This window comes from Chenopodium album, chromosome 9 (genome assembly GCF_948465745.1).
Source record: "Chenopodium album chromosome 9, dcCheAlbu1.1, whole genome shotgun sequence".
In the NCBI taxonomy this organism is placed as follows: domain Eukaryota; kingdom Viridiplantae; phylum Streptophyta; class Magnoliopsida; order Caryophyllales; family Amaranthaceae; genus Chenopodium; species Chenopodium album.
In genome coordinates, this window is record NC_137842.1 from 14,430,241 (window position 1) to 14,448,539 (window position 18,299).

The 18,299-nt window shown below is 36.2% G+C and overlaps 1 protein-coding gene and 1 pseudogene across 2 annotated transcripts; one reads left to right on the forward strand and one right to left on the reverse strand.

Moving 5' to 3' along the window:
- Nucleotides 1-434: 434 nt before the first annotated feature.
- LOC145561224 (18S ribosomal RNA) lies at nt 435-728 on the reverse strand (annotated as a pseudogene).
- Nucleotides 729-964: 236 nt separating this feature from the next.
- On the forward strand, nt 965-11,952 carry LOC145558419 (uncharacterized). Of its 2 annotated transcripts, none has more exons than XM_081619662.1 (14): nt 965-1,257; nt 1,837-1,947; nt 3,790-3,917; nt 4,042-4,195; nt 4,280-4,389; nt 5,189-5,272; nt 5,362-5,410; nt 5,503-5,594; nt 6,344-6,476; nt 8,412-8,491; nt 8,559-10,024; nt 10,181-10,294; nt 10,383-11,319; nt 11,631-11,952. In XM_081619662.1, exons 2-13 carry the CDS (start codon nt 1,855-1,857, stop codon nt 10,955-10,957), a joined length of 3,078 nt encoding a protein of 1,025 aa, XP_081475788.1. In that variant the 5' UTR covers nt 965-1,257; nt 1,837-1,854; the 3' UTR covers nt 10,958-11,319; nt 11,631-11,952. The 2 variants fall into 2 exon arrangements, with proteins under 2 accessions (XP_081475788.1, XP_081475789.1); XM_081619663.1 differs by having other exon boundaries at nt 1,848-1,947.
- The last annotated feature ends 6,347 nt before the right edge of the window (nt 11,953-18,299 follow it).

The following is an 18,299-nucleotide window of genomic DNA, read 5'->3' on the forward strand; positions in this document are numbered from 1 at the left end:
TGAAAAAGGTAGTGTGGGCCCCACTTCACGTGCAAAACGGACAAAAATTTAACGGGACCACTACCACTGAGTCTATATTTTGTTCAACTGAAACTCTAGTTGAATCTTTTTTAGTACCACCGAGACTACATTTTATATCATTGAGAGTGTATTTTGTACAACTGAAGTTCCAGTGGTATGATTTAACAGCTCAATGAGACATCTCTAAAATAACGTCTGAAATGTCTGTATTGCCCTTGTGAGACATAATTTCATTGTCTCACAACCCTCCGTTTGGAACACCTCGACGTGGCGCAACAAAAAGGAATACGTGGCACATCGACGTTCTTAGGAACGCCTTTTAATAGATAGAAAAGATAGATTTTAAATGAAATGACGTAAATAAAATAAGTTAGTGTTTGTTATATTTACCTTATTTTCACTTATTTTTAGTGAGGATACGTTCAAATAAGTACATAATAAATAACGCCTAGTATCCATCGTTAACGATTAAGACTAGTGGTGTATTTGATCTCATTCGCCCCCCTAGCTTTCGTCTCTGAGTGATAGTGTCGGCCAAGCGGAGTGCTTTCGCAGCTGGTGTTCTTTTTGATCTCTACGTATTTCACCGCTCCACTAGAAATTCCCTCTGCCCCTATTGTACTTCAGCTTAGTAGTTTCCATCTCCTGTCCAGGGTTGAGCCATGGGATTTGACGGCGGACTTAAAGTGCCCACTACAAACGGATTACACTTGCATCCTTTAGCTTACCGTGACTGCTAGCACAGATGAGTTAGCCGATGCTTATTCCCCGAATACCATCATTGCTTCTTCTCCGGGAAAAAGAAGTTCATGACCCGTGGGCCTTCTACCTCCACAAGGCAATGCTCAGATTTGATAAGATCAAGAAAAATATGATTGAAATAAATTTTAATAATATTATACTCTGTACTAAATAAGATAAGGTAAGATATCAAGTGAATAAAACACACCTTATAATGTCGATTCATCCTAAGAAATACTCCGTCTATAGCCTTTTTTACTCGAAAAATACAAAACTAAACCCGATTGCATAAACCGGGTGTATATTCTAATTTGCGAAATCGGAGAGATACAAAATATTATACGGGGGTAATCAGAAACGATTGAACGTAGATCTGTCATCGTCTCTCAATCTCTTTCTCTCTCTTTATCTCTCAGTTTCCCATTCAACCGCACTTCACGATCTCCATTGAAGCACCTTCTGATCTTTCAATCCTCCATTCAACCAGTTTCCGTGGTAAGATTTGTAAAAACATCGATTATCAATTTCACAATCTAGGGTTTATCTTTGATTTAATTCTCAGTACACTCAATTTAGGGTTCTTCTGTACTCGATTATTGAATTATTAGTTATGATTACTTAGGTTTATAAAGGTCGATTTTTGTTGCTAGAGAAGAAAATTTTGTGTTTTTCGAGTTTAATTTGATGTCTGAATAAAGTTTGCCTTTAATCTTAGGATGGAATTATGAAATTGAAATTGGACCTTTTCTCCCTAAAATTATGTGATTTTTTTTAGCCTAATTTGATAATTGAATCAAATTTGGTATTATTATTGTGTTGCAGAGCCTTTAATGTTAGGATTGAACTATGAAATTGGACCTTTTCTCCTTGTGCTTCGGGCGGTTGCCCGGCTTGCCCCTCCTGCCCGGGCTCAGGGACGGACCTGGTTGTTCTTGTTGTTTATATTCTCTCCTTTCGCATCTGAGTTGTTTGACTTATATTGTAATTTTTGTGGATAAAGTAGCAATATCAAGGTTATAGTTAGTTGTTTTAATACTCTATCTCTTACGCTTTTTGGGCCTTTTCTTTAACTAGTTTTGTCCCAGATCAATCATGAGTGACGAGGGTGAGAAGACCTGTCCACTTTGTGCCGAGGAGATGGATTTGACTGATCAGCAATTGAAGCCGTGCAGATGTGGCTATGAGGTTGAGTTTTTTCCATAATTTTTGTGGCTTTGTTTTACCAATTAAAAAGCGTTTTACTTCTTTTTTTTTTTTCTTCTTTTACAATGTAGCGTTGTTTGCTTATGTGCTCTACCAGATCAATTTAGAGGGATGAATGACAGTTATGGCTTTGTAGTTTAGGGGTGATATTTAAAATCTGTTAATACCCTTTGGCCTTTGCTTCTTCATGGGCTCTTGAAGATGCTGGATTTTTTTAATGTCTCTTGTTCTTAGTTTTAAGCAATTGGGAATTTTGCAATATCTTGAACGTAAGACAATCTCTTTTAATGGTTAATTAATCAAATGTCAGGCTATTGTGTAATCATGCCAGTCCAAACCTTTTACTTCTGCTAAAGTGGAAGTTTGAGGCTGTATTATTGTGACATTTTGGTGTCTTATTATAGATGCATCATGCTTGATTTTATGTACAATCATAAGTTATATTATATGTCCTCCGTTTTTTTTTTTAATATTGCTCTATAAGAGTTGGGCACAAATTTTTTGGTAGTGAGAAAAGAAAGAGAGAGAAAGGTAAAAGTACAAAATTGCCCATGTGATGGTAAACATAAATTAAAGAAACAAGTGTTAAAAAGTAAGGGTAAATAAGGTATTTGTAGTGTGAACACAAATATCTATTTGCCTAAAATGGATATGGTGCAATATTTGTAAAACGAAGGAAGTAATATTATGACGAGGCATCAAATTTTAAGTTTTACATTATATCACTTGTTTGTTCTTCCTTCCGTCTATACTCAGCATATGTGGTGTCTACTTTGTATCAGAATTTGATTGAAGTTACTTCATACTTTTTGTTGGAATAAAATTTGAATTCCCCTTTTCTTTGTATGTTCACTGTTTGTTTGACTCTTCTTCTTGTCCCTCTTGTGGATTCTGCTGTGTGCAGTAGGATTTTGTTTCGGTTGACTGGGGTTATGTTGGGATTTGTGCTCTGTATCCTGGTATGATTCTAGTAATTATTTCATCAAGAACGTAAACTGGGCTGGTATGTTCAGTTAGGTAGCTTGCAAATAACTGCTTTAGGCACACAAATTGCTTATGGCTGAGAGCCTGAGAAGTTGCATACACCATTTTTCATTTTTTTTTTTATCACGACTGTTCTTTCCTCCATTTGTCCTTTATTTTTCATTCCTTTGCTTGTCTTTAAATCTGCATCCGATGATGCAGATTGCAGAGTAATGAGAAAATTAATTCATTAATGGTGTTTTGTTAATGAAGCATAGAAGATAATCAGTTGGATGATTATGTGGAAGAGTGGTACGAGGCTAGGAGCTAGTACAAACTAAGGATCTAACCACTAATGATTAGATTTTTCTTGTTCTTCAAATTTGGCCTTGCATTATGGTCCATGCCTTCTTGACATTCATCCCTGTTAAAATGATTGATTATAAAGAGTTAGTATCCTAATTTTGACGAAGCTTCATCTTCACTGCCTATTTTTGACAAGGAAAACAGTTGTGTGTTGCATTTACTGAAAATCCAGCCCTTTTTTTCCCTTGCTTCTTATTTTTATTTGTTTCAATTTTACGCTGTATCTAGGGGCTGTATCCTCGTAGTATGAGTTATTTTATCCATTGCAAATTTAATTTGATATTTTCTATTTATTTCTTATCATTTTGGTTAGTCTCTACATTACTCTTATTGACTTTATGACAGTAATAGTCTCTTTTTGTGTTGAACTTTTTCTTGCTGTTGACATGCTTTGAAGTTTAAACTTGTATTTTACTAGAAACTAAATTTGAATTATTATGTATAACTGTTAACAGATGGCTGCAACTGTATTAATTTCTTTGTGCTTTTGTGCAGATTTGTGTGTGGTGTTGGCATCACATAATGGATATGGCCGAGAAAGATGAGTCAGAGGGACGCTGCCCTGCATGTCGCACTGCATATGATAAAGATCGAATTGTAGGGATGGCTGCAAACTGTGAAAGGTTGTTTAACTGATTTTTTTTTTTTTTTTTTGGTTAGGCCATAAATGTAACTATTATACTTCAGAATGTAACCTAAACCCAAAAAGAATGGAAGAAAAGTATGTCTCATCCCAGCTTTTTTCAGGTTGGTACAAGAAGTTAATATGGAAAAGAAGCACAAGTCACAGAAATCGAAGGTTAAAACATCTGATAGCAGGAAGCAGTTGAGTAGTGTGCGTGTTATTCAAAGAAATCTTGTCTACATAGTGGGCTTACCTCTTGATCTTGCAGATGAAGATGTGAGTGTTTTGTTGATTCCCCTTTTATCATCATATTCAGTTCGGTGCTAATTTTGGTGGTTAATTGTTTCCATTTTTTTGCAGCTTCTACAACGTAAAGACTATTTTGCCCAATATGGCAAGGTTTTGAAGGTGTCCATATCCCGGACTTCAGCTGGCACCATTCAGCAGTTTGCAAACAATACTTGTAGTGTGTAAGTCAAGTTATTGTCTATGTGATTGTTTCATAATATCCTAATTTTACTATTCATATATGTCTTTCTTCTCTTTACTCATGCATGTGTTCTCTTTGCTGGCTTCATCGTAGTTTGCTTCTTGCTTGTGTTGTAGTCGATCCTCAGTGTTTATTGGCATAGCTAGCTTGCTCTGCGTCTTTTATGATATACGTGGTATAATTATTTCAAGTACCCAGTTGAAATGAAGATTACTGATTTCTTGTGATCAATTTTCCTTTATATCGTACTTGGTATCCATTTGGGGATAATTGAGTGTTGCTACTCCCTTGCACTGCTGCTTTATCTATGCTTGTCTGTTATGCCTCCTCTCATCCTTCTCTTGGCTGGTAGACTCGGTCAAGATCATCACTGTATGTTTTCTCCTATCGCAGCCTTCAGTACTCAGTGTTACTGTGGTAGGAAATGTGAACGGACGGTAAAAGGTGGAGGATGAAGTTGTTATTGTTATGGTATCTAAATTCTTGAATGGGTTTTATTTTAGAGCCAATTGCCTTGTTATAAAGATGGAACAAAATTTTGAAATAAGCTTGAAGTTTGAAATTGAAATTATCTGATTAATGTCCGTACTCTGTCTTTGCTGTTATAATAGAGTTTAGGTTTAAGGACTCACTGAATTCCTATATCTGACGTGCTGCCATTGCTCTAGAAAGCACAATTTATTTTATTTAATTTTTTTAAGGTTTTATTGTACCAATGAAATACATACATCTATCTGAAGGCATGACTGCATGTTCTGCTGCTTATTTTTGGGTTTCAGATATATTACGTACTCAAAAGAGGAGGAGGCAATTCGTTGCATTCAGTCAGTGCATGGATTTATTTTGGATGCCAGGCCTTTGAGGTGATTTGAGAATGGAATCATAACCTTCTTAGTGCTTGTTTTGTATTATTTAATACTACTTATTTTGAAAACTTCACTTTATTTTACAGGGCATGCTTTGGAACTACAAAATACTGTCATGCATGGCTAAGAAATGTGGTATGATACCTGAATGTTAGTTGATTTGTAATATAGAACAACTATATATGTTTAACATTCAGTGCTCACATAGTGTATTTCTTTTGTTTCAGCCCTGCACCAACCCTGATTGTCTATACTTGCATGAGATTGGTTCACATGAGGATAGCTTCACAAAAGATGAAATTATATCTGCTTACACAAGGTATTGATATGCCTGCTTGCTAAAAAGTAGGGTTTGCATTGCTCCTTGACAAGGAAAGGTTTGTTTAAGGACATTAAAATTCGGTAATGGGTACTTGGTAGCTTATGGCTCTAGCTTAGTGTATCTACTTGTGCATTTAAAATTTTTGTTGGCCTTTGTAATCACTGTGGTTTAGAGGATAATGTGCTTGATTGAAATTAGAAAAATGATAAAGATGTAGACATTTCGTATTGCAAATTGCTGCATTCAAGTTGCAACTTTATGATAATTTTTGATTTTAAGTAATTGATGACTTGTTTTGCTTAACTAGGTTTATCCTTGGTGCAATTTTTATAACAAGTTTCTAATTCTTAAGATGTCAATTATACCTCCTTTTCACTATGCCACATAGTTTTAGGCCATCCTTAAATTATGGACTGCTTTTAAAATCTTGTAAATTTAACTTTGAAATTCCCACATTATCCTTCTTGAATTATGGGAAATTTAGTAAGCTCAATGAATTTAAAAGAAAGACTGTTAGTACGGTGGGGGATGAAAAAAATGTGTGGTGAATGATGGTTTTTCAATTTTACTCCATTTCTTTATAAATTTGCTCTATCAATTAAACCCCTTGTCACTACTCACTAGTGTCTTTCTCATTCATAGCTTTACTTTGGCTTTCTATTATGCATTGCCTTTTAATTTTGTTTGGTTTTTTCTTTTTGATCTGGTTAACCGCTCAGTATTAATGACTCGCTTTTCTTGAATAGAGTTCAGCAGATTACTGGGGTTACAAATAATATGCAACGGCGTGCAGGGACTACATTGCCTCCTCCAGCAGATGATTATTGCAATAACAGTTCTGTTGTAATAGAGAAGCCGACTGCCAAAAGTACTTCAACTGTAAGACCTCTTCCTTTTGTGAGGGCTATTTTTCCCATATTTTTCTTGAAAGACAGTATGGCTGCTTATGTGCTTTTTGAGAGAGCTCATGCTGTTGGCAAGGACTCAAATTGGCTATGATTTGTGGTTCTAAATTACATTGTGTGTGGTATACTCTTTTTTATAATTGCAACATTTTCCCTTGGCATGCATTAAAGATTGTCAACAGAGAAATTCGTTTGAAAATCTTGCACCGGTTGTTCAACTCTTCCCTAAACGTCTTAAAGTTATATTGATTAAATTGTCCGTTTACCTTCTTTAATGTCTTCCTGAAAATGCATGTTAGGGGACATGTTGTGATTATAAGAAAGCAAAAGAAGTATGTGATATTTGTAACATAAAAGGTTGTTTGACAAGCTGATATAGGTTGGTGCTTGAATGTTGACGTAAACTTAAAATATTATTTTTGTTGTCCTTGTGAGTTGTGATAAATAAACTGATCCTTATTACCCTATAGGTTGTTTTACAAACATTGGAAATAATTTTGAAGGAAATTTTCTGTTGCTTGTTTACATAGGGCTTTAAGTGTCTTGTATCTCATCTTTTAGCCAAGCTTGTTTTATCAATATTTGATAATTGGGAAGACATGTATGAATATTACAAGTCTTGGAATTATCTTCATTGTTGTCTTGTTATTTGGATGATTATGTCCTCCATCAGTGGGCGTTTGTTTCTGTTACATGAACTTGGATACTATCTAGATTGTTAGGTATTGGTAGTATGGGTATGCTTCATGATTGATAGCTGGTTTCTGGGATTCTGAATGCAACTCAAATTTAAACTTTTCCTCTCATCTACACACACACACACACACAATTTTTTATTTTTATTTTTTGCAATTTCCTCTCCACATATCGACATATACACAGTCTGCACACAGTCAAATATTGGCTTTAAGTATTCTTAGATCAATGTGAAATAGATAATGGTACATGCATTAAGCCGTTTGTTCTCATGCCATGTTAGTCTGTTAAGTACATGATTGTTTCCTTTGTCAGGGCAATGTTTATTATTTGATCTCATTTTAGTCTGACAAATGGTTCTTTGTCCACCCTTTTCTCCAAGGGTTTGTAATATATGCAAGGTTTGAATTAAACTTAATTTTGGAAACCAGAAGAAGACACCATCTTTTTGCTTTTAGATTTTTAAAATTTATATTAATCGTTATGAAACTTATATAATATTCCGTCAGCCCCTTAGTATTTCCACCAAGTACATATTGCACTCATTTCAATGTTTAGTTGAGTGGAGGTGATAAATGACTTAAAATATTGGGGACATGTAATTTTGATGATTGAGTAAATTAAAGAGAGCACATGGCTCGCATTCTTTGAGGCACATCCTAGAAAGCAAAGTGTTGTAAACTGATGAGAAAGGACACTTTTTGTGTTGATATACTGTGCAGTAATTAAGGTTTTTGTTGGAATTCTGAGAGGCAACTGGCTTTTATTAGGTTTGGTAATTGACCAATATTTTTTTGGGGGTAAGGCCAAAAACTAAACTGATATTGAAGCTGTACAGGCATTAAGGCTTTTGTTAGAATTTCTGGTGAAATTATTGACATAACTTAGGTGCGTTAACTGGCTAAAATTCATTGAAGGGTTTATTGGGATAACCGTCATTTGTTGGCTGTGGTTTATGTCTGTACGTGTTTATGTGTTCTGCTTAATTTGAACAGCTATCTATTGCGCCCTCAAGTATTTAGGCTAGAAGTATTACCATATAGATATTTGGGCTGAGGTTTTGACTTCCGTTTTAAGAGTTACAACTCGTTTGAGTATGAATTGCCAAGTGTATGGGATTCCCTTCTTCCCTGTTACATTATTAAATGCAGTCTACGGTTGTTTTTGCTAATTTGTGTGGTGATATATTCTTATTGTGGCTGTTTGGTTGCAGAATTCAGCAAGCTATTCAAAAGGTTCACCCCCAAATAGCAGTTCGGGTAGATCTGTTGCTCTGCCGCCAGCAGCGTCATGGTAAGTTTCTTTCTTGCCTATTATTACTCTTTCTGTTCATTGTTTTTGATTTCTGTTTCAATATCAGGGGTGCACGTGTTTCCAATTGCAATCCTCCGTCTGTAAGCTTAGCTAGTTCAAATGGATCATCCAAGCAGAAGGCTGAGACAGTTCATGAGTCACCAGTGCTGGCAACAACCGTTTCTGACTTCATTTCCAGTGATAGTGGAAAGAAGCAAATGCCAAATGAAGAAATTAATGCAAATCAAGCTAAAAGTAAATTGGAAATTCCAGAAACAGTGAAGAACACTGGTAATAGTTCTCAAAGAAATGTTTCAGAGGTCTCTTCTACACTTTCAGTTGCTTCAGCTGGAAAGTCTGTAAGCCAGTCATCTTGCTCCCCAGCTATCAGTAGTGATATAGAAGGTGGTGAATGGCTTTTAAATGCAAATTCGTTAGACAGACAACCTTTTTCTTCTTGCGAAGACAACGGGAATTGTTCTGTTATGGACGGTAAAATTCAGAAACTCTGCTCTGATATATCGTCTATAAGCACTGACAAACAGCTAAATAGTGAACATTCTGAGGTCGTCAGACCTAATGGATTGACTTTAAATAATTTCTTATCCCCTAGAAATCAAGGTATACAGTGGCATGAGTCTGAGAGGCTTCAAGAACATTCTTCTGCTACCTCTAGTAAACCTAGTACTATTAATTCTTTGACCACTCAAAAAGAAGTATTTGATTTGCGATCAGATATGCAACCTTCGGTTTTACAAAATATACCTTCAGAAACAGAAGATGATTTTAATAATCAAAGACTGCAGGATGCCATAGTCGTCAATCAGGCAGCAATACCCGCATCATCTCCACTCCATCTTTTGAGTCATTTAAGGGTTCCTTTACAGTCTCATGGCGGTGCTGATTGTGCAGGAAATTATACCGCTGCCCCTTCTATTGTAAATAGATTAAGTGATGAGTGTTTGACAAGTGTATCTAGTGCATCTGTTGCTCCTAATGGATTTTTAGACTGTTTTGTCAGCCATACTCCAGACCAGGATAGTTCTTTGCTATTTAAAGGTGGGCAAGAGAGTCGTATGGGAAGATTTGATGGTGAGCTTGGTTATGTGGACTCACAGCCTGCCCTGGATATGGGGGAAAACAGCATAATTTCAAACATACTGTCCTTGGACCTTGATTCTTGGGATGATTCTTTGACATCCCCACAAAATTTGGCCAAGTTGTTGCGTGAAACTGATAAACAAGAGGGTACGGTGAAACTAGCTGGTTCCTGGAAAGGTCAAAATAGCAATCAATCCAGATTTTCTTTTGCAAGGCAGGAAGACTCACGAAATCATTTATTTGACGTGGATCCTTCGCTTGGCAATATTGGTCTGGCAGCAAAGAATCCCCCTTTTGGACAAGAATTTCCTGGAATTAGAGATCCTTATCTTGATAGAATGGGTAATGGTTTTGGATTTCCTCATCGAAATATTGAGCTGTCGGATAATTTGACTAGTGGCCATTCCAATTTTTCTACCAACAAGCTTTCTTGTGAGTACCTATTGTGCCCTTTCTTTATTTGTGAAGTGGGGAAATTTAGGTTCTCTTATCATATATAAGTTGTTTGTCAATGTAACCCCTTTTTTGTTTTCTTTTATGTTTATTTCTTAACATCTTGCTGACATAGTCTCTTTATCTGAACTTCAGTCTCTAGATCACAGATTTCAGCTCCACCCGGTTTTTCTGCACCAAGTAGGCCTCCTCCTCCAGGTTTTGCTTCACATGAAAGAAGTGATCAGACTTATGACTTAATGAATTCTGGTTTGTTACTAAACTCCCATCTTCCCTCAAGACATCTTGAATTATTTGTCACATTTTAAGCATTTAAAATTTGTATATGTTATTACAGGAAACCATATGGTAGAGACCCCATCATTCTTGAGAAACCCTTATCAGGCACCACCAAGTGGAAACATAAACCCTGTGAATGATATTGAATTTATAGATCCTGCAATTTTAGCTGTTGGTAAAGGGAGGCTCCCTGGTGGGCTCAATAATTCCTCTATAGACATGAGGCAGAATTACCCTGTACAGCCGCCTGCATTTGAAAATGATTCAAGAATGCAGTTATTTATGCAAAGATCTCATTCACCCCATCAGAACCTTAGATATACTGATGTTAGGGATAACTTCTCTCCACCAAATGACGCATATGGCTTTTCCTCTCGACATATGGATCAGTCCCAAGCTAGTAATCATGTCCCTTTTTCACAATTTTCACTCCAGCAACAGCCTAGAAATACTGCAGTCTCTAATGGTACTTGGGATAATTGGAGTGAGCTGCAAGCTGCAAATGATATTGGTGTAGCAGAGCTCCTTAGGAACGATAGACTTGGTATTAACAAATTCTATGGTGGTTATGAAGATGCCAAGTTTCGAATGACCAATTCAGGAGATTTATACAACAGGAGTTTTGGGATGTGATTATCATCCTAATTCTTATGCCTGAGTGCCAATTTCTGTGGATGGAGACGCATAAATAACAGAGGATATCCTTTTACACAGGGGTGCAGGCAGTCTATTTTTTTTTGACTAGTCTCGTTGGGCAGCTTCACAGAGGAACACTTTATTTGAAGCTGGAGCTACAGCTGATGATGATATGGGATAGGAGGTGCAACGAATGGATGACCACTTGCTATATTCTTGAGAGTGGTTTGTGATTGTTTGATATGGATTCCAACTGGATGTTATCTTCTATTTTAGTAGTAAAGTTGGAACCATGTCCTAGATTTGGCGTTAAATTTCACATGTGCTAAAAAGTGGAAGAGGATCCTTCTAAGCAACAGGTGATTATGTCTTCTTTTCATTAGTTTGAGAAATTAGATATGCATCCTGTTTCTAGTTGTCTTTCCAAAATGTTGTATGTCATCAGTTTATCATCTTTTGTGCTGCTGTGCTTTTTCTCTGGGGAAGCCGATGTCTGACTGTTTTTACTACTGTTACTCGTCTGTTTATGTGCAACTGCAATGTTCACAGGCTGATATGAATATATAGTTACGCTTTAGGCATGTTATTGCTTGGTTGTTTGTACTAGGAATGGTTGAATACAAAGCACAATTTTTGATGATGAAACTTATGCAGATGTCTTTTATTTCAGGTTAAAGGTTGCTTGAGGGTGGGACACAAGCTATATATATACTGTACTGTCTGGTCCTTTATGAAACCATCCGTTCGGCTGTCTGCTCCTGCTCAGAACAATGCTCCAAAATTCTGTGAGTGAGATGGAAATACAAAATTTTTGCCCTTGGTAATGCATTAATTCTAATGGGTTAGTGCTGTTGATAATATGGTATATACTTTAATTAGCTTTATTTATAGTTCGTGAGCTTTTTCCCCCCCTTTTTTTTGGTGTTTTGTGATATTGAATTGTCAAATGTGATTTAAAAGGATTTTTTGCTCATCAATTTTGACTTGATCTACATGCTTGTGTCTTGTGTAATGGATGAATTTTCCTCTACAAAGTTCTGGAAATGCCAAGCTGACTGCCCTGCTGATTTGGGTTTTGGAGGTTGTCACCCAATTTGTCTCATTTCTCATTTCATGCTTAAGAAATTAACATGATGAGAAGTTATGCATAAAATTGACCACTACCAAAGTGGTTTATGTGAGGCCTTTCATAGTAGGTTGTGCTAACTCAATTTCATCACGCGTCAATAAGATCAAGTTATGATTGAGTGTGATGGGATATTTTTAGCTCTAAGGTTTGATTGTAGGTTTGGATTTTTTTTTTTTTAAAAAAAAAAATCTATTATATTACTCCCTCGGTTTCTTTTTAGTTGCATCACTTTCATATAACGGAAATTTCAAATTAGTTACATCACTCTGCTTTTTAGTTAATAAACTCTTTCTATCTCTCTCCTTTAACATGATTACATTTTTTTTATTCTCTCTCACATATCCACAAATTGACTAGGAGTCCATAATTTGCAAAGTGTTACAACCAAAAAAATTGAAGGAAATGAAATATCATGGTATCTCAGTTGTGTATGATATGATTTATGCCAGTGCATGAAAGTAATATAATGAAGTACTAGTGGTTTATTATACATCTAATGAAAACATGGCATAATTTGAAACGAACATTTTTTTTTTTAAAAAAATAAAATCATAATGAGTTGTATTTTCTTAGTTGAGTTATGGTTGATTAATCAAATGTGAATTTGAAATTGCAACCTGCGTTAGATAATGTTACTGAAATTACATATTAATACTAAAGCAAATAGAGTTAATCGCCGCTTCTCTGTGGATGCGTTGGCGATCCGCCTTATGAATACTGCAAACCCGAAACCTAGAGGCAAGTTGTAAAATCCTCCGAATGAGCCATATATAAGCGATATAACTTTGTCCCTTCCCTCGAAGTAGGGAGACCAGAAGATAGGAATCAGTAAAAACCGCGAGAGACAGAAATCCTCGATCAAACGCCCATTGTAGCCCATACATGCAAGCCAACACCTTCGCATCATGTAAAGCCGAGGAACAAACTCCGAAGTTACTTCTTCCACTGATCCGATCATCTAGTGGGTCATCATTATCCAAGCACCATCCCATTCTTGCTCGTCGAGAATCTTTGAACTAAGAGCCATCTATTTGAAGAGAGAGTAAAGCACTTCCATGGGGAGTCAGACCAAGCTGAGCCATGTAAAAACCAATCGGTGAAGAGGCACCGCCATTTGTCGCCGCTGTAGTAGGGATACTAGTAGGGGGATTTGAATTGACAAAGATTGAATGAGTATCCATTACCTCCTGAAACAGAGAATCAAAAGGCCGAGATGCAGAAGAATCCTTAAAAAATTTGGAATTACGACATAACCACAAGCTCCAAAGCGTACCGACAAAGGTACCTAAGCGAGTACTAGAAAGACCATCCTGACTGATAAAAAGTCGGAATAATCTTGGATCCAATCTGAGAGAGAAAGGTCTCCATTAAATTCTGAGCGAATGCCGAGGCATCCACCCCTTCAAACCGATTGTGCATTAAAGCACATTCTGAAAAGGTGTTGTAAATCCTCCGGTTCCGTACGACAGAGGTCACATCACACGTCTAGAGTCGGAACTCCTCGATGATTGAGTTCCACCTTGACCGCAAGAGCGCGGCGTAGCAATTTCCATAAGAACAACTTCCATTTAGGCTGCAACGGAAGAGTCCAAAGAACCTTCCAGAAAGAATCAGAAGCAGAAGGTATAGAAGGAGGGGAAAGTTGTTGTTGAAGAATAACATACCCAGTTTTAACCGAGTACTTTCCAGGAAGGGTACCCAACCAATAACGGAAATCGTCCTGAGTCGTATCAGGGACCTCCATTGCCAGGATTGTAGCAGCATCTGCAGGAACAAACCAATCAACAACTTTAGTAGAATCCCAACCCATGGTCTGAAGATTGATGAAAAAACTGACAGTATGAGGGGCCGTAGTTGGCAAAAGAATTCCCGGATTGAACTCAGGAATGCAACCATTAACCCACTTAGCTGACCAGCTAGAGTGGACTTGCCATTACCAGTTTTCCAGTGACAACCGGAACTTAACAGAGTGTCCGCCTTGAGCAAACCCCGAAGGCCATAGGAGTTGTGACTGGAATAACGCGGCCGAGTATTAGGGTTGTTGGAGAGAAAGGTCGTACGAGCACTAAAAACTTTAGAAGCTAGCAACTGTGGGTTAGAAAAGAATCTCCAAACTTGTTTCATGAGCAAAACCTTATTTAAGGAAGACAAGCAGCGAATGCCCAAACCACCGAGGCCACGAGGAAGGTGCATGGTATCCTTATTTACCCAGTGCATACCTTTAGTATCAGAATGCGCCAAGAAGAAGCGCAGTAAGGAGTCAATTTTCCCAGTCACAGAGACGGGTAACTCATAACAAGTAAGAACATGGGAAGTCATAGCAATAAGGATTGAGTTAATAAAAATTAACTTCTGCGATTGAGAGAGGCGTATGGTATTTAGACAATTAATGCGCCCAGTAATTTTGTCAATGATAAACTGAAAGTGATCTTTCTTCCTTCCGACGAAGTCAATTGGAGCTCCTAGATGATGATCGAACACCTGAACATGCTTCATTTGGAAAATAGATTTGAAGCCGTGCTGAGCAGACGTACCGATATTAGGGCTAAACTTAATCAAGGATTTAGACAAGTTTAGTTGTTCGCCTGAGATCTTAGTAAACCTATGAATAATATGCATGATATTAGGCTGTAGATGAAACCCGAAAAAAGATGAGAGCATCATCCGCGAAGAATAAATGCGAGATAGTAGGGCTCATTCTAGACAACTTTATTCCTTGAAAAAGCTTCAAATCCTGTCCCAAATGCAGCATATGAGAGAAAATATCCATGTAGAATAGAAAAAGGTACGGGGAAATGGGGTCACCCTGGCAAAGACCACATTGTGGTTTAAAGGTATCCGAAGTCGAGCCATTAATCAAGGATTTGTAAGAAACCGTGGCAAGACATTGTTGGATCATCTGTAACCAACGGCCCGGAAACCCATAGGCTTTTAAAACCACAAAAGAAAACTCCAGTGAACTCTATCCTAAGCCTTGCTCATATCAATTTTGATCGAGGCAAGCCAATTAGTGCCAGTTTTAGAACAATTGATTTTCTCCATTAACTCACGACTCATCAAAATATTATCCGTCATAACGCGACCTTGAACAAAGGCATGCTGAGAATCTGAGATGAGAAGAGGAAGATATTGGCGCACCCTTGCCACCAAACACTTGGAAGCACATTTATACACTGTGTTATAAAGGCTGATTGGACGTAAATGCTCTACCTCTGTTGGTGTACCAATCTTAAGAATCATAACAAGAAGCGACTGATTCCATTCTTTCAGTAGAAACCCCGTGTGGAAGAAACTTTGAATGCCGGAAACCACCGAGTCACCCACAACATCCCAGTGGGATTTGAAAAATTCGACTGTAATTCCATCCGGACCCGGAGACTTACTGTTCCCTAAAGAAAAATTAGCAGTGCGAATCTCAGAAGTAGAGAAGGGACGATCCAGGTTTGCAAGCTGAGAAGAATTGAGTCGAGGGAGATCTAATTCACGTAGAACAACATCAATTTCCGGATCATAAGGAGGCATAGTATCACATTGAAAAGTGTCTTTTAGGGATTTCACAACCACTCGCTGGACATCCGTCTGACCATGCTGAAGAGTTCCTTGGTCGTCAAATAAAGAACTAATCTCATTCTTCTTTTGCCGACTTTTAACCTTCGAAAACAAAAGTTTAGATGGACAATCACCTTTAAGTATCCAGTTTTTCTTACAGCGTTGTCTCTAGAATTGCAGCTGCAATAAAATATTATCTTTTGAAGTAACTATATTGGACATGTAGAGAGTGGCATCAGGAAGTAATTGGACTAGATCACTACAAAATTTGATGACAGTCTGAAGTGAACTCCCAAGGTTTATGTATTTATTACTACCTCCGTTACAGGTTATGTGCAACGATTTGACATAAAGCAGAGAGGGAAAATGTCTAATCGTTTCACATAACCTGTTTCGGAGGTAGTATTTTCTTTGGGAACATTACGCTAAATTGTAGTGAGGAGGTTTACTGTGTCATTTTTCTAAAAAAAGCACCATAATATGATGGTGTGTCGTGTTATGATTGGTTATTTCTTATAAAAAGCCTAAATGTCCTATACGTGTTTGTATAATTGTAAATACATGTATTTTTATTTAAAGAATATGTAATTATAGTATTTTAAAATCTATTTTAATCTTTTTAAAATAATTTTTGAAAATTAAATTATAATAAAAATTTAGAAAATAATAAATTCATCGTTGTTTTTCATTCATGATCTAATTAACCACCCCAAAATCTTGTATAATCTATTCGGAAGTCAAACTGAAATTCCGTCCAAAGATCGGGTTTATTGGGTTTTGGATTTGTTTCCATGATTCGTATACAAATTTCATTTTAGGGTTCGATTGATAATTTTGATTCACGTAAAAGTCAAGTTTGATAGTTTTGAGCAAGACTGAGTTATTCGTGAACTGTTTGAGCTCGGTTTGGTAATTTTTTTAAAAAATTTACTACTATTCTTAAAAATGTGGAAGTATGAATTACAGTAGTAATTAGTAAATGCTACATAACTAGCCTCCTCTCTCTATTTTTTTTTTATTTTTTATTTTTATGTATAAATATGGTCAATTGATACAATCTATGAAGATGCTGAGTATTCAATTTGTAATTGCATACCTAATTTCTAATAAATACAGAGTACTTTACACTAAATTGCTGATTATGAGGTTCTAAAAATTACAAGTTCAATCCGAGCTTCGAGCTCAGCTCGAACTTGCATCGGGATTCTCGAGCTTAAGCCGAGCCTATGTTTTGAAGTTCCTCAAGCTTCGAGCTCGAGCCAAGCCTCCTTTGAGACAAACGAGCTCGAGAAAATAGCCTTAGAAGCGAGTATTATGATGATCTACAACACAGATCTTTAAATTTTTTTATTGATCAATGGATAACGAGGGTGCTTTGCGTTTTAGAACTTTTTTTTTTTTTTTTTTTTTGCAAACCTGTTTGATCCAGAATTTAGATCTGTGATTTTTGTTATCAGTTTGTGGTTAGGTAATTACCTGTATTTAATTAGTTCATTACCTAAAAAATTTACTTTTAATTACAAACCGATTATATAAAGCACTATTCTCCTTATGTAATGACCAAAAATAGTTAAGGTCATTAGGGTAAGTTTATCCCCTGACCGAGACTCTTAATTCAGACTCTACCTTGTCAGCTTTCCGCTAAGGTTAAATTATTTTTTAATTATAATACTCATACCAGACCTTCTCCACTTTAACACATTATTCCAAGACTCACTCCAGATTCACTATTTATATATCTATTTGTTTTATAAAAATCAACAACTTTTTTGAGCCGATGAGTTGGCAGCTCTTTATTGGCCAACAAAAAAATCAGATTGCCTTTTGTAAATCCGTTGAGTTTTAAGATGAGTTTTAGAATCCAAAACTCATCTCAAGACTCCCCATAACCTTGCACCGCTTTATTGCAAAAATTATATAGTCTTGTATGTGAGTCTTGAGTTAAGACTCCACTCAAGACTCTCCAATAAACTCACCCTTACTAAGTCACAAACAAGTTCGTGAACTAATCATTACATTTTTACGAATCAAACAGAAGGGGCTCTAAAAGAAAATATAAACTAAAAGATTGTATTATGTGATTATATAGTCTAAAGAACGCCCATCATTCAACTTAAATCACTATGATGCATACCACCGCGATAATGCAAAAGACCCATGCAATTCTTCCTTAATAAATGCTTAAAATGAGATTGTAAATGAGATTTTTAATGAACCAAAACCTAAACTAATAAAGTGCAAAAAAAAAAAAAAAAAAAAAAAAAAGCAAAAACACAATTGATATACAAAGTTTAATTTCGAATTAAGGCCGGATTTGAGAATCTGTCAACAATTAAACGATGATTTTGGGAATGACTGGCTAATCTATGACATGAATGAAGAACATTGATGAACAAGATGAATAATGATGAACAATTTTAATTTTGGGTTTTTTAATTTTTATTATAATTATAATTTTGAAAAATAATTACTACCTCCGTTACATATTAGTTGCAACTTTGAGTAATATTTGTGAGAGATAAAATATTCCAAAGTTGCAACTAATATGTAACGGAGGTAGTATAATTTTATATTTCTTAAAACAATACATGTATTAAAAAGAATACATAAAACAATACAATTTTAATACAAGATGGACATTAAAAATAATTCAAAATTAAA

Bases quoted from the DNA above. Each gene is read 5' to 3' on its own strand.
- LOC145558419 (XM_081619662.1), top strand. From the start codon at position 1,855: ATGAGTGACGAGGGTGAGAAGACCTGTCCACTTTGTGCCGAGGAGATG. The intron at 4,390-5,188 runs GTAAGTCAAGTT...TTTGGGTTTCAG, and splicing joins GCAAACAATACTTGTAGTGT to ATATATTACGTACTCAAAAG. The intron at 10,025-10,180 runs GTGAGTACCTAT...TCTGAACTTCAG, and splicing joins TTCTACCAACAAGCTTTCTT to TCTCTAGATCACAGATTTCA.